The 15,791-nt window shown below is 47.7% G+C and overlaps 1 protein-coding gene across 1 annotated transcript in view; it reads left to right on the plus strand.

Annotated features, from left to right (window-relative positions):
* Positions 1-15,535, plus strand: part of LOC115328673 — a 40,816-nt gene extending 25,281 nt beyond the window's left edge. Inside the window, exons 9-10 of the mRNA XM_040210222.1 lie at positions 3,646-3,835; positions 15,252-15,535. Coding sequence (XP_040066156.1) covers positions 3,646-3,835; positions 15,252-15,256 — 195 coding nt within the window. The 3' untranslated portion in view covers positions 15,257-15,535. The remainder of the gene's footprint in view (positions 1-3,645; positions 3,836-15,251) is intronic.
* The last annotated feature ends 256 nt before the right edge of the window (positions 15,536-15,791 follow it).

Raw genomic sequence — 15,791 nt, forward strand, 5'->3', positions numbered from 1 at the left:
GCGTGGGCACTGCGAATAGAAAAGTTGTTGCGAAATAAAGGGGTGCCTTCAGAAAAACAAAGGGCGAAGTGTACACCCCCCTTGGAGGTGTGTAGGGAAAGGGAAATCAATGGGCAGCGCCATATCGGGGATGGGTCGAAGAGCGGCTGCTGCGCTGCGACTCGCTTCTGAAACGAAGTCTGAGAGTTTCGGTATAGCCTCCGAGATCCCGAAGCGCGCGCGCGAAGGCTTCTCCGGCCGTCCCATTCGAGTCGCTCCCCATCAGTACGAGTGTAATCATGGCCTCCGAGATCCCGAAGCGCGGGAACATTCAGTGATTCAGTGACACTAATTCTAGTTTGAGTATTCTGGATGTGTCTTTGGATGAGGCTAGCTTTTTAATGTGGTTTCGGAAAGGCCATTTTGGGACGCTTTGGCGTCCCTAAACTCCGTCGCTTTGGGACACGTGAAAGAGTCTCTCCAACTCGAGTTCTTGGCTCTAGCCGGAAAGTTTTACTACCATTGTGGATCACTATTATTGAGTTTTAGTTTCTTCTTTTATCACCTGCCGTCGGCGTCGGGTACTTCAATGCCTGGTAAAGGGAACAAACACATCGGCAATCGGAGAACAACGCAATTCATTCATCTTTTCCATTTTTTTTTCAAAAAAATGTTTACTTTTAAGCTGGTAATTACTGCAATAGTAAAACGTGTAAAACGGTATTTGTTCGGGTCAGAAAATGGACCTTTCTTCCACTAAACTTCCGGGTATGAGCACACTCTCTTCCTAGGCCTACCTTCCCGCTGTCGCCATATTTGCAGGCCACCGTCCCGCACGACCAACATTTTCAGCATATATCGTCAATCAATTTTCAATCAATCATTTTATTTTCCTTTCACCCAGAAATATTTGTAGCTTGGGCAAACAGCTGTAATACGTACAGCTCGTCAAGGCCCCAGCTCCAAGAGAGCAGCGCGCGCACAGGGCGTTGTTCACAAAATCAAACCTAAAATAAACGCATTCTTCAAGTTCAGAAGGGCGAAAAAAGAAAACAGTCACTAGACTCCAATGTAACATATAACATCAGTTGACACATTACACTTATGACACGGAGCCTGAAGTTCACAACGTTGACAGTACACTCATTAAAGTTTCAAATGGTAAGCGGCTAAAATCTGTTTCGACATTTAGCTTGTTCAAAAAAAACATGGCAGTGTGTATGTAATCGATGTCAGTCTATAGTTTGTCCGGGGGGTGGGCACACTCCCCTCTTCACTTCGCCGTGTGTTATAAACGCTACTATTTTTATTTAAATTTTATATTTGTAGAAACAACTATGTTTATTTTATTTTTGTGCAGTTATATAAGATACGGAAAGGCGGTAGGAACGTAGGTGCGTTAATCTGACAACATTAAATCGGGCAAAAAGTGCATCTCTATGGTAAAAATAGGACACATTTGCAACCACTCTTAGAGCTTTTTTTTTCAGAGTTAAGTCTGTTTTCCTCTTTCTTTTTTAGTACCGAATCGATCGTATGGGGTATAAAAACGAAGGACGTTTACAAATCTCTCTAATGCGAAAATAGAGCGCAGCTCTTGAGGAGGAGGAGGGGAGAGTACCGTACCCTCCTCTCCTCTTCCCTCTCCCCTGCTCCTCCTCTTCTGTCCTTCTCCTCCCCTCCTCCCTTTCCTCCTGCTCTCGTCCTGTCGCTGAATTTGTTCTCGTCTCATAACTAGACCCAAGGTAAACATCAGATCACGGACTACTCGGTATAAAAATTTTTATACCGAGTAGTCCGTGATCGGATGTTTACATTTGGTCTAGTTATGAGACCATTATTTGGAATAAATAGCGGTTCGGTAGCACGGCACATTCCTTCCAAGCCCTTCTTTAGTGTCTATGAGACGCGGTTCTCCAACGAAGGACTGGGTTTCGTTGTAAGGACGGGCTCTGTGCGCCGCCATCTTGCTGTTGGTGTCTGTAGCTCGTCTGATAATCAAACTCTACTAAGGGGTGCGAACGGCTGCCAGTCGGATGCGCGCTGAGCTCCAGGCAATGATAGAATTCGGTGTCTTTCATCACCGCAGTGTTTGGACACGAACCACTACCCGAGTGTCCGCCGAGACGTTGATTGTTACGAGCCGAAGTCGAGTGCTCACGCAGTTCTCGTGCCCGATCCACGATCCGTGCTCGATTGTCGTTAGGCGGGTGGTTTCGAACCCACAATTACCTCATGAAGCTTTGCGAAGGAGAAAGCGGAAGAAATAGTCCTCTTGTGTCCTCGCAAATTCACCGCGACAAAGAAGCTCCTGAATCAGTGGCGGTCTTTGCGAGTATACTCGGGCCAGGCTAGGAACAGTACGCCTCTGCAGAGTCATGAACATTCTAACCCGATACCGTTTCAAAGCCCCTTTAAAATCATGGTTGCCAGTTATCTGAAGCTTTACCTGAAATAGCAGCACACACTTTTTCGTCTTCCAGAAATGTTAAAACAGTCCGCGATAGACTAAAACAATGCCCCTATGCTTCCGAACACCGTGCCTAAAGCTGAGGAAGTCGCATTTTTCTAATTCTGACAATATATCGACAATTCCGTCTGCTCTTAACCAAACACCAAGATGGCGGCGCCCACTATCACTCTAAAAAAAGCCCGTGCGGCTACTTTCCCTCACAACACTCGGAGAGCCAATCACCGACTCTTACGGAGGTAGCTCAGCGAATGACGATGCCGAAACATATGTTTAGACCAAAAAACGCAGTCTGAGTTGTGACATTAAGCAATGCAAGCGTGACGTTTTGCATTGCTTAATGTCACAACTCAGACTGTGTTTTTCGATCTAAACATATGTTTCGGCATCGTCATTCGCTGAGCTACCACCGTAAGTTGCGGTGATTGGTTCTTCGAGTGTTGTGAGGGAAAGTAGCCGCACGGGCTTTTTTTAGAGTGTAGCAGATCAGGGAACGGAGCGCCGATACTGTGAGCGCAGCTCATTTAGTGGCTCTACGCAGATCCTCATCTGGGATATCCCGCGAGCAGAAAGACTACAGTTCGCACGATCCGTGGCGGCAGTGGTGTCGTAATGAAACTGACTGCGAGATCCGTCTATTGCACCCGCTCTGCATTAAGAATCAAAATGGCGGCGCTCACAAGAACATCGTGGATCGGGGTGTCGATATTCTGAAGCGCAACTTATGGAGTGTTTCTATTAGCGCCGAGATGTTTCGGTGACGCCCTCTCATAGTTTCCTCTAGTGACGTCACGACCAATAATTTGCCTCACCGTGACGTCATGAGCTGTAAATCTTGGCTATACTTATCATCATTTGCCAATAACAAATTTGGTGGTGTGTGTCAAAAACACAATGGAAGTTTGGAGTTACAGCATTTTTAAACCAAAATCGTCACAATTGACACATCGACATTGAGCTGATGTCCATCGATGTCATAAAAATTAGTACAAATAAAGAGCGTTTCGAAAATAGCGAATGGCGACCACAGCCACGCGTTTGGTCGCGTACGTTGCTAATAGTCGATGACAGGCTAAACCCAGGAAAAGCACGCTCTCGAAGCGAAAAATCAACTTGGTTCTTAACCTGTTACCGACTATGGTGAAGCGAATTGTCTGTTTTGCTATTCCCTTTTATTTGTGCATCTTTGAATCCAGTGCATTCTCAGCGGGGCCCCGGGAACCATGGGACTCGATCTTGCTCGGGCCCTTGTGTGCCCTCTCGTCGAGATCCTCAACTCAGCTACGCGAGAGTTCGCCGCCGCCTTTCCCTTCGGTGTCATCGCTCGAACCATGGCGAAGATCATCCGTGTACTCACCGGCCGACGCCTCCGCTCGGTCGTCTCGTGTAAGCCTTTTTAAGCCCTGCATTTTGAGCCTCACTCTCGGTATAATAATTGCGCGTATAGAATCGAGTTTATATGGAGATACAGTTGCTGTGGCGGGCGTTCATAAAGTTCGTGGTATTACGATGCACAAAAGGAGCAGCTATTACGAGCATCGGCGGTGAGGTCGGTTTATCGCTACACATGCATCCCACAAGGCGACACACTTATTTTAGCAGTTGATGAGCTGGCGGTTGTCCTAGTTGTAGGAGGAGTCCTCATTTTGGGGCTCTGGGGAAGTGGTCAACCTCGACAATCAGCTCGGCATCGTCCCGAGAACCCTTGCCACGCTGTGGGTGTTTTCAGGAGATGGCAGAAGTCACACGGTGCCAAGGTGGGTGAATACGGGTGTACAGGTAGCATCTCATAGCATAAAGCAGCCGCTAGCGTCACCGGTGCGTTGTGGTGAAGCAAACTTACTCCCTTGGACGGCTTTCTGCGACGTCTACGGCCTCTTTAACCTAGTCAGGAGATCTCGATGGTATTGTCCCTATGACCGTTTCGTCCTTACGGGTCTCAACTATCGGGAGCACACTACTGCTGTTGCCAGAACGCTAAGCATCATGTTTCCCAATGATGACTCCGCCTTTATCTTTTTTTTTTTTTTTTGGGGGGGGGGGGGGGGGTGAATCGGCGTGCTTTCGCTGTTCGGTTTGTTTCGTCGTCCAAGGGCTCGTAATAGTACATCCAGAACTCATCCATGACCATCGGGAGATCGAAGGAGTCGTCGGAGTCGGCTTAAAAAAGCTACAAAGATTCCATGGTAGATTCCTTTCGGGAGTTATTTTCGCATAGACGATGGAGTCGTGAAACCCAACGGGTGGGGACCTTCTACTTGTGCCAATCAATGGGCACTATGAGATGAACATTTTGAACCTGCTGAGACTACAGGGGGCTTGTCCCACATTAGAAATTGTGGCAATACTTACTTCTTTTTTTGCCGCCAGTAATTCCAACTTTATGAACGCCTCTTTTATCGGGTTAAGAAGCAGAAGTCCTGGTTCTTAACCCCAGTGTAAAGTAGTTTGCTCAAGCCTTGCGCTCAAGCTAACCCTCTGCCTTCCTATCCTCCCCTCACTCTTTTTTATTTCCTGTTTACCTTTTGTGTGTGTGTTTCTTCCTTTCGTTATTTTTTTATCGTACGTCATAGAATAGTTAAGATTAGTTGCTAGGAAGTAAATCCGAGTGGTCAGTGACCCAACACCCTGCCTTGATCCGAATGTCAGCTACTATGAAGTGAGGTATAATTACCCATTATATAGGGTGTCTTCAATGGAACTTAAAGGGCAACTCCAGTTTATACTTTCGATTTTAGGATTATGACTGTTTTTAGTGCAGTCAGGCGTCCCTAAATTGCAAGGTGTAATTTTTTTTCTCGTTATTGTGCGTAGTCTTAAAGATATCGACGCCTAAATGTTTTGTATGGGTCGCGACCAACAAAACCAAAACTAGCCGCTGGAGGCCCCGGCAACACTGGAAATCAGCCGCTATGTGAACGTGACGTCAGGATCGTTCTCGTTCAACGAGTACGCAGGCCGAGCGGCAGCTACCTCTGTTTCGCTAGCCGTCTAAGGATAGGAGGTAAGCTGATTTTGTTTTAATTCTGTATACGTGGTAGTTATCTAGCATATGTAGCAAGAGTTAGTGCGTACACCAACAAGCTAGCGACTGGAAAACCCGTGAACTCGTACGGTGCCGTACTCGCCGGGCCGCCGCCGTGCGTGCGCTATGCCGTACTCGTCGGTATACCCAAAAGCTAGGGACTGGAAAACGAGTGAACTCGTTCGGTGCCATACTCGGCGGCTGTCGCCGTGTGTGCGGTTTTCCCTACTCGTCGTCGCTAGGCCTAAATTGTCATTGGGGCTTCGTGGATGGAGCGGCGTTGCTCTACACTCTTAGAAAAAAGGGTATGGATAGTCCTCCCTTATGGGAGGAACGGTCTTGTTACCTATGTTTCTTTAGAAAGGGAGAAACTTTCGTCCCTGAAGCAGGGGAGCAAAGTTCCTCCGTCGCTTGCATCTCAATATGGCGACCCCGAATCAAGCAAATCGAGCCCAATAAGGCTTGACGAGGACGCTACGTCTCTTGTACAAGACGAGAGCAGCAGCAAATAAAAGCGTAACACGAGCTTTCCGCAAACTGCGTTTATTTCCGAAGCCAGATTCCCCCCACAGGTACAGAAACTCGCGTTTCGAAAGCAGTTACTCAGTCTTCTCTTCGACAGCACTGCGACGTTAAACGGAGACAACCGATACCCAGTTACTTCGCGCACTTTGCGTCTTACCTTTGGTGTTCCTCGAGTCACAATTCCTTCGTCAACCGCACTTCACGGACAAGGGCAAACTTAATCCGCGAAACCAAAAGCCGCTCTCGAAAGAACAAACTCGAAGCCGCTGTTTATCACGTAGCCTGAAAGGTTAATTAGCTAGCCACCAGATGGCGGGGTCAAGCAGAGTAATTGCAAGTAGCTAGGCTAGGTGGCGCTAGGTACCGCCCAATTCATGTTCTACAAAAAATAATTAGCTCTTCTCAGGCCACTACTGCGCTTGGGGATCCTCTACTATACACACATTACGCTTATTACTAACATCAGGTGAACATACATTGAGCACATACACGGCGCACACAAATATCAATACAACGGAACACCACACTAACCCGAACACTACGCCCGTGCTCTGCGTTTCCGTCTTTTATACTGGTCGTTTTGAACGTACGGAACTTTTCGGTGACTCCCTAAGCAATAAAAAATATTCCCAGCATGTTGATTTTTTCCCAGCAATGTCATACCTCTGAGAGTATTTTGAATGGCTCAGGGGATTAATTTCTTATTAAAAAGTAAACGCTCGATCATGCCGTAATTATTTGAAAGCCAATAAATCAACCCGCTCCAATGCGGTTCGAAGCCATGAGTTTGTTTCCCCACACGGCACGTCGTAGCCTGTATTTTTATTGTATTGTTTGTTTTTCTATTTGTGCTGTTCGCGCAAAGCTGCAATGGCCGTCTTGAATTAAAGGGGCGGTGCAACGATATTCAATTGGAATGTTTTTCATTTTACACGAGCTTACTGGCACTAGTGGGACTTAAGGATATTCGCACGCAACGCCACTGACTAAGAAACTCCTTTGTGTGGCTGTAATTTCGAGGACAAAACCGAGTGTTTTCATTCAATCTTTCCCTCGCCAAACCTGATGACGTAGCTGGGTGGTAGCAGTACCGCCGAGTGACGATATTTGAATGCGGCTCATAGATTGGACCCGAGCATGGCGTGGACATTCGATTTGGGCTCGTGATAATCGATAGGTCGAGAAGCATTCGGGTAGTGTACGGTGTCCAATCGCGGCAATGACGACAACCGCCGAACCATAACAATGTCTGGAACTCAGCGCGTTTCCTGTGCCTTGCCAACCCCAGCGCGTGGCTAGGATCAACATTGGCGGCATATAATCGGCTCCAGATCACGCGGCCGCTTGTTCTGGCTGCGAGTTGAGGGGGTGAACTCTGCTCGTTTTTCTTAATTTTTTTCTGCGACTTCGATTGCGTCTGGTGAAAAACGAACGAGTATTTCACAGGTCATTAACGTCAGGGATCCGTTCTAAGCGTTATTTCCGCAAAATAAAAAAATCATTGCGTCGCCCCTTTAATCTCTGTAGAGCGGATACTCACTCAGCTGCAAGTGATGCTTCACGGGCTGAGAAATCGCTTTTCGATCAACTTGAATGCAGTCAAAGCCGCGACTTGCGGCAGGTACGGAGCTACGCTCGTGGCGAGCCCGAAAACTTCTAGCGCTCATCCCAGCGCGCAGGGCAGTTTCTCCAGGAACCGTAGTATATTTAAACAGCAAAATAACGGGGTAGCTTTTTTTTTTCGATTTTACCTATACTATTGTTTTTTAATGCCGAAATTCCATACTGTAAACATACGCACTTTCCGTCACGATTTCGTACTGTTCAGTCCTTGCCCCAGAGTTCAATCGCTCTCGGGGACAAGATAATTCCGACAGTCACATGGCCACTGTACGATAGCGATAGGAGCTTCGACTATTCAGACCAGCGTTCCAACATGACTATCCGCACGTTGATCGATTGCACGTAATCCCTCAAGTGGTATTAAACTTTTTAATGTAAAGCGGAATGTCAACCTGCGACACCAAGCCCCCTCCGATCACGGCCCGACCAACGGCATCAACGCCCGGCAGTTTACAATCTCATCTTGTTACACCACTGATACGCGAACACACGGTCCCATCGGCGATAATTCCAGTCTTCTGTTCACAACCTACAACACTGCCATCACGATGTTGCAGCTATGTTGCTGACAGGCACAAATACAGAACCACGTTGAACGCCGGTCGCACTCGGCATCGGAAAACAGAACCGAACTCAGTACGGAAGGCACCCAGGCAGCCGGCGGCAAAACCTGCCTGTCTTGGACGCAGTTCCTGCGGTTTCCATAACGTCGAAAACGTCGACACAGTTCCGCGTGGATTCGCTACTGTAGTGACTGTAGCAACTGTAGGACTGTAGCAACTGTAGTTTCGTGCCGCGCGAGTCCCGCAATCCGGAGACGGCCATCCCCCAGTGTACGTGGCGCTGCTGGCACTGCTCCGGAACTTCGCTGTTTCTAGCGGCTTCGTTTGCTCGTTTGATCAAATTAGTGATAAAAACGTCGATGCAACAGAAATGTTCTGCACGTTTAGACTAGAAGACTGAATTACAGGCGGCCTTCGCTGCCGCTGAAGCTCAATCAACTCAACAGTTATTTATTAAACAACGTGCGCGACCTGCTCGAAAAACGAAACCGAAAGAAGATGAGTCGGGAGGGCAAAAGCTTTTCCCGTCTGCCTGGAGAAGGAGAAAAACACTGATCTCAATGACAATTGCTGGATCGCGCTTGCCGCTCCCGCAAGTGAAGCCACCGGGCGTCACTCGCTTGGGATACGATTTGCCGTTTTTGCTAGCCTTTGCTGCGGTTTTCCAGCGTGCTGACGACACGTTTTCTACTCGTTCGTCGTCATTCGCCGAAGAAGTTTTTTGAAGACTCTGTGTATTGTTGAGACTTTCCGTTGTGAACACGTGGAAAATCTTACGAAAGTGCAGTGTCGCAGGAAAAAGGCACAACGCGTCGAAAGGAAGGGCTGGCGGCGTGTTCAAAGCATCCTTGGCACGCCGAGTGATGCATCTTTGTGCCTTCGCACGCTTGGATACCGGTCAAGAATTGACGCCGCGCCAAAGTTCTGAACGTGTGTCGCGCGTAGATGCCTTTAGATCATTTATATATATCGGCCACGGAGTTCTGGATCGTCCAGCTGTTCCGGTGAGTTGCTATCAATAAAAGGGGGAGATCTGTACGTATTCTTATGTACTATATTAACCATGGCTATGTCCCAAATCTACTCTAATAGATTCCGTGGGAGCACGAATAGGGCAACGTTTTACGTGGAGCCAGGGGGGGTTTTCGAAAGCAAATGTACAAGACGGCGAGAATGAAAATCTTTGAAGCGCGGCCGATATGGTCGTGTGCAATCTGTTGACCAATTACAATTAGGCGAGTCGCGTAGGTTGATAATAAGCCAGCACTGATCAGTGATGAGGAGCTGTCGTGCACGGTATTGTGTAAATCGTCTAAGGACGAAAAAAAGACGTACCTTCTCCTCATCTCCCGTCGCTAGTGGACGCTGGATTAAGCTCGTTCCTAAACCGCGAGGGGAAAAGACGCTGATCCAGAGGCACGAACAGCTTCACGCACATTGCACTCGCTGAACACATACACACGGCGTCGGTTCTTGGTCGGTATCCAAGCGTGCGAAGGCACAGAGACACGGCACTTCGGCGTGCCAAGGATGCTTTGAACACGCCGCCAGCCCTTCCTTTCGACGCGTTGTGCCTTTTTCCTGCGACACTGCACTTTCGTAAAATTTTCCACGTGTTCACAACGGAAAGTCTCAACAATACACAGAGTCTTCAAAAAACTTCTTCGGCGAATGACGACGAACGAGTAGAAAACGTGTCGTCAGCACGCTGGAAAACCGCAGCAAAGGCTAGCAAAAACGGCAAATCGTATCCCAAGCGAGTGAAGCCCGGTGGCTTCACTTACGCTGCAGCGAACAAGCGGGGAAGCGCGATCCAGCAATTGTCATAGAGATCAGTGGAGAAAAACGATTCGTTCCTCCCTGTTTCTCGTGTCCGCTTGGGGGCGCGTCAGTAGAAGGGAGGAAGACGCGCCGTTGCTGCATTTTTCCTCCATTTTTTCTTATAGCGAGTTCGTTTCACACGCACTGGCACCGTTCGAGTTCTCTCCCAGAATGCATCGCACTCACAGAGTGTTGCACGGAAAACTGGACTCAAACGAACTCGCCAAATGCACCGAGTGCACAAGACTGATGCTGCCGCCATCTATGTTGTAGAAAAGGTAGCGACTTCAAACCGAAACTAGCACCCTTCTGTTCCGAGTGATGCGTGGGAATGCGAGAATGAAGTCGCTGCCAATGTTTATCTACAAACGTTGGCAACTGCAACCTGTAGTTTATAGCTGCGATGTCTTCAAGCAGCTCGGCTGCCATAGAGATAGTTACAGACGGCGTAAATTTCCGCAACCAACTGTCTACAAAGCAGGTTGCAATCTTTCAATCCTTATAACCGTTTACACTGAAGAAAACTGATGATGCTGTCCGAGCAGAAGCTTGATCCGTTTGAGCATGGTATTATGCGTGAACCACTGAAAGGGTACGGCTTAAAACTAGCTTGTTGGAATATCCAGCAAAACTGGGACTTTCGATTCGGATCGTCATTATAGGTGGATCAGATATTAGCCTTGGTGAGGGCGTCGAGAACGAGAGCTTTTTCGAACAAAATACGACGGGGCAAGTTCGCTGCGTAGGTAAATGTTAAACATGATGATGTTGCCCGATCCTCGGGTAAAGTCAGCATCTTTAGCTTTCTCTGATGCTTATTGGGCAGTCAGAGGTTTCTGCTGAGGGAGTTTTATCGACAAATGTTAAACTTTTCACCCGCACACGGATGGTGATAGACATCTCGGGGGCCGCAGTTGCGTTTGTTGAGCATTTCTTTACACACTGGTATATTTCAGCGTTTGTACGGCAACAGAGAGATTTAAAACCTGCAAATAAATCACGGGTTGTCAATTGCTTCCTTTGTGAAACAGCAGACGCTCACAATTCAAGCTCGCGCTTGATTTCGTTGCCCGCGGGACGCGATTTCTATCAGAAAATCTACTTTTTTTTTGTTCGGTTCCGCGATACATCGTAGCAGACGAACTCTCGTCGTCTGCTCCCGCTCCTCGCCGGCACCGCCGGAGCGAGGCATGACGGGATTGCATTTTGGCGCACTCCCGATTTTCTCGGTGCAGCGAGTGCATGTACGCGTGGGGTGTCAGCGCTGAAACGAACTCGGTGAGTGCAACCACTCGTGGAGCGCCGGCCGAAACGAACCCGTTCCACGCTGCGAGTGGGCACGCGTGGGCACGAGTGCCGTGAAACGAACTCGCTATTAGAGTGTACGCCGCGCCGCCAGTGACGTACAGTACTGGGGGCCCTGTCGCCTTGGCGCTGCGGGTCAGTCCCAGACATGAAGCTTTGAGGCTCTCCGGCGTGGGCCCCGGCGCCCGAACACACGTGTGCTGGGCTGTCCTTTTTTGTTCTTTTTTTCCTCAAGCGCGTAAAAGCAGAGGTCCAAAGTCCACTCGTCGAACAGCGTTCACCCACACCTTCTCCAATTTCCGGTCCGTTGGAAGCTAGTGAAAAAGCACCTCCGTGTTGCGCAGCGGGTTGTTTGAGCAGCCCACTAGCGCTACAAGTTGCACTCGACATCTTTCGAGGAAAAGCTGGGCAGTCTTTGGCGCACCGAGTTGCTCGCTAAAACGAGTCTTGGAGTCCTTACAAGCAAATAAACAAAAAGCCAAACCGAAGCTACACGGGCTATAGATTAAAGCAACGGCTAAACACGCCAATCACAAGCCGAAGTAGCGGTGGTAGCGGCTCAAAGAAGCGCACTCCGCGCAACGCCCGGACCGGAGGAAAAAAAGAGAACGATACTGACGTCACGGCCTAATGTTGCTTTAGCAATCGGCAACCCGCTGGCCGCCCGCTAAGGAGCAGCGGCTCGCGGCGGGTCGAATTTTTATTGTCGGCATTAGTTTAGAATGTGGTGTCCAACGGGCGTGATATTTTGACTGGGGTCGTATTTTGTGTCACTACAGTGATACCAGTAATTTATTTCATTTTGAGTTTTGGGCGAAGTTGCCCTTTAACACAAAAAAAAAAACGAGCCGGAAAAATTGACGTTTGCACATATAAAACTCAAACTCTCGCAAAATGTGCATTCGGGTGGCTCATCTTTGCTGATAACATTTCAAGGATTTTTTTCTTAGTATAAATGGGGCCAACAAACACCCCAGGGTTAACTGCGGACGTGTTCGCCGGTGACCGAGCTAGAGATAGCTGTAACTCGTGGCGCCATCTCCCGAGAGGCGCAGCAAGCAAACAAAGTAGACGAAAGGATGAGTCAAATCAAATCAAAGCTTTATTTTCCAGAAACACTGGAAGGAGTCCGAGACAAAAAGCTGTTGAGACAGCTTGACTGGGTCTGGGACCCCTACTACATTGGCAGCAGCTTGGTAGTGCACAACACTCTACTAGCGTAACATTTGATAAAACAAACAAAAAATTAATAAAAAAAAAATTAAAAAAACAAAATCGGAACTTTGTAAAGATTATAACGCTAAGTTAGGGGACAACGAAGATATAAGAGCGCAAGTTTCGTTTGTTCGTCTGTTCGCTGCGTATATCTGGAGATGGCGCCACAAGTTCGCTAACCTTGTCGTCTGTGAACACGTCCGCCGTTGACCCTGAGAAGCTTGCTGGTCTCATCTTTCACAGGAAATAAACTACGGCTTCAAATTTCACCACGTAAAATGCACCGCCCAGTTACACATTCAGTAATGTTCCAGCTTTCTACGTGCAGGCACCGACTTCTTCGGCTCATTTTACAGTGCTAACAACCGTTGTAGACAGGCTATAGTTGGGCGGAGACGGTTTTGGAGCTATGTAACGCCAACGTGTCATAAGAACATTATCCACTAGCTTTAACTGAAATCAGCTCTTATGCCACCTTGGCATCTTACCGAAGACGTGAATTATGAGGATTGAAATTATTTGCCTAGAACAGGACATCTGTTTGTACAGTTCGTTAGTATCTTGTATTGTTTTATAAATGCATAGTCTATGATTTTCTACTTTTCATTCCCGCCTAGTTCATTATTTTTGAAACACAATCTTCAGCCATATATCATAGTTATTTAAAGGTTTATTTTAATCCCTTTTTACACAGAACGTTTAGACACGAGTTAATTTTACGAGCATGATGTTAGCATTTCACATGCCCAAACGAACTTTGTTTACTTACAATAAACGATGCCCCCCACGAAGGACCCGGAGTTTAGAAGTCTTGGTCGCATCAATCGTAATCGAAGGTTTCTGAATGTTATTTATTCCATCTCAACGTCTAAACGTACAAGTATAGTTTGTTGCACGGGACTTCAGAAAATAGGCGCGATCGCTGATGTATTATCTTTTTTTCGTAATTTTAATTGGGGCTGCATTAGACCCGGCATGTATATCTAGACCCCAGAAACCGTCTCGTACTTAAAAAAATAAAAAAAAAGCATTTCTAGCTTAGGACATTTTGCCATCAGTTAGTTTTCGTACTGTAAAACTACGAAAGCGATGGAGCTCAATCGTTTTAATAAAGGATGAAAGCTGTCACTGCATTCATTTGACTATGCGGAGCACAAGTTCGTCTGCTTCTTTTGCAAGGGTTGTGATGAAGTCAGAACACCGAGTTCTGATTAGTTCCGAGTGAAAGATAGTGGGTATAGACCTTTTCCACAAGGGTGCCGCCATCTTGAATTGTCGTCACTTTCAGTATGGGCGAAAACATTACTTTGCCCTCACCACGCCAATAGAAGACATTTAGGATATAAGCCTAACCGTCACACTGTATCGTTTTGGCTCCACTCTATTTTTTTACTGGTTACAGGTTGAAACGTTTTACTTTTTTTTCGTCGCCCATACTGGAAGTGACGACAATTCAAGATGGCGGCGCCCCTGTGGAAAATGTCTATAGGCCCCGAAGCAACTTGCCTTTGAGGTCTACCCACTATTCTTCAATCTGAGCCAGTCAGAGCTCGGCGTTTTTCTGACATCACCGCAACTCCTCCGCAGGAAGCAGACGAACTTGCCCTTCGCATGCCCCGTATCACCTTACGATGAACCGCAACGGGCGCTGCCAGCCCTCGGAATCATTCCGATGCCGCGCGAGTGTTGCACGGCCTTCGGATGGAGGTGCAGTCACGCGCGGGGCGCGTGCAGTCACGTGATATGTTTGCGGCATTGGATTGGCCGGGAGGGGTGTCTCGTGACGTCCGTTAGACCCATGGATTGCAAGGTGAAACGGAGTGTCGTGCCGTTTAATGAGGGCACTACTAAAGGGGGCGCGCCAAAAACACCGAACCGCGTTTTGCCTGCAGACTCTTTTTTTTCCAATGTGCGCGCCATTCTTATCCTCAAAAACAGTAGTAACAAAAAACAAAAAAGTAGTCCGTCTTCTCGCAGAGCATTACTAATTTCCCCCTCTATGTGGAGAGATAAGGTATGCGTAGGTACATTCTAGATTAGATATATGTTGTCGTATCAACGTTTCAAACACTAAAAGCATCGCTTCTTCCTCCGACAACCAAAAAATTGTAAGGACTACTTCGTGCAGCGTATAAACAATGCGCAAAACTTCCTTTTATTTTCTTTTTTTTAGGTGAAAACCAGTATTGTTGTTGCTGCCGCCCTAATTACTTGAGTCCGCCTTTGTTGGGGCACGTACTACGAGCATATATTGAGCACAAGTAACTGCTCCATTCCTATGTGGAACGAGTGCTGCACCATCGCCCGGCAAGGGCTCGGATCCAGCCGCACGCTTGGTGCCCAACAAAATGGCGACCTCCGATGCTCCTTAATTGGGTCTTGGGAACGGGTCTGTTGAGTAAGTCTCCAAGGTATTGACTAGAAAAACTAAATTGTCTACGTCTGGTCCTCCGTTCATGGATTTTCTTTTGGGTGTCGCAATTTCGGGCGCTTAGTGCACAGCGGACGCAATGAAGCCTTTTCAAAAGTCCATCGAACAACGCTGGCGGTCGCCATTTTCTGGATGGACACGAAGCTCGTGATTGGATCCGAGTCCTCGCCGAACGCTGACGTCAGCGCTCGTGACCAATAAAAGCCGAGCCGAGTCCTCGCCAAACGCTAGAGTTACTCTGAAGCGTGGCTCATGGTTCTACCGAATTTACCTGACTATTTTTTTTCTCTGCAGGTTGATCACGGCGAGATATCCTACTTTATTCCTCGAGGAATAATACGAGGTACGGGTCCAATCGACCTCGGAGCCGTCGAGGTTCCCTAGTCGAATTCTTACTCAAGCATCGGCTCCCTGAAGCAGCAGTCTGCAGCACTGCGAGTGTCCGACGGATCTAAATATTAGTGAACTTACACGTAGGGGCAAAGAAAAACAAAATCTCGAGTAACCACAGGGATTCCGTAACGATTTTGAGCTGGTTCCCTTTGTACGAATCGATGGAATAAAAGAGAAAATACGCCGGAGATGCGTGCTGACTGAAAACTGATTTTCTTTCTCCTGACAAATCATCGGCAGAGGAGAAAAAGAAATCTAACCCAGTTTAAATAAATATTGCCGCGTGCGTTGACAACTATATGCCCGAATTCTTCCTTTGTAATTCTGTACTATTCTGGAAACTCTCAGCCCATTCTTGGCTCTCATCGAGTGTTCCGATGGGGAGCATTCCTGAACCATAGCCTGAACGCACCTTTAGGAACAGTCACCCTTCCGTCGCCA

Source organism: Ixodes scapularis, unplaced genomic scaffold (genome assembly GCF_016920785.2).
Source record: "Ixodes scapularis isolate PalLabHiFi unplaced genomic scaffold, ASM1692078v2 PGA_scaffold6__148_contigs__length_123643588, whole genome shotgun sequence".
Classification (NCBI taxonomy): domain Eukaryota; kingdom Metazoa; phylum Arthropoda; class Arachnida; order Ixodida; family Ixodidae; genus Ixodes; species Ixodes scapularis.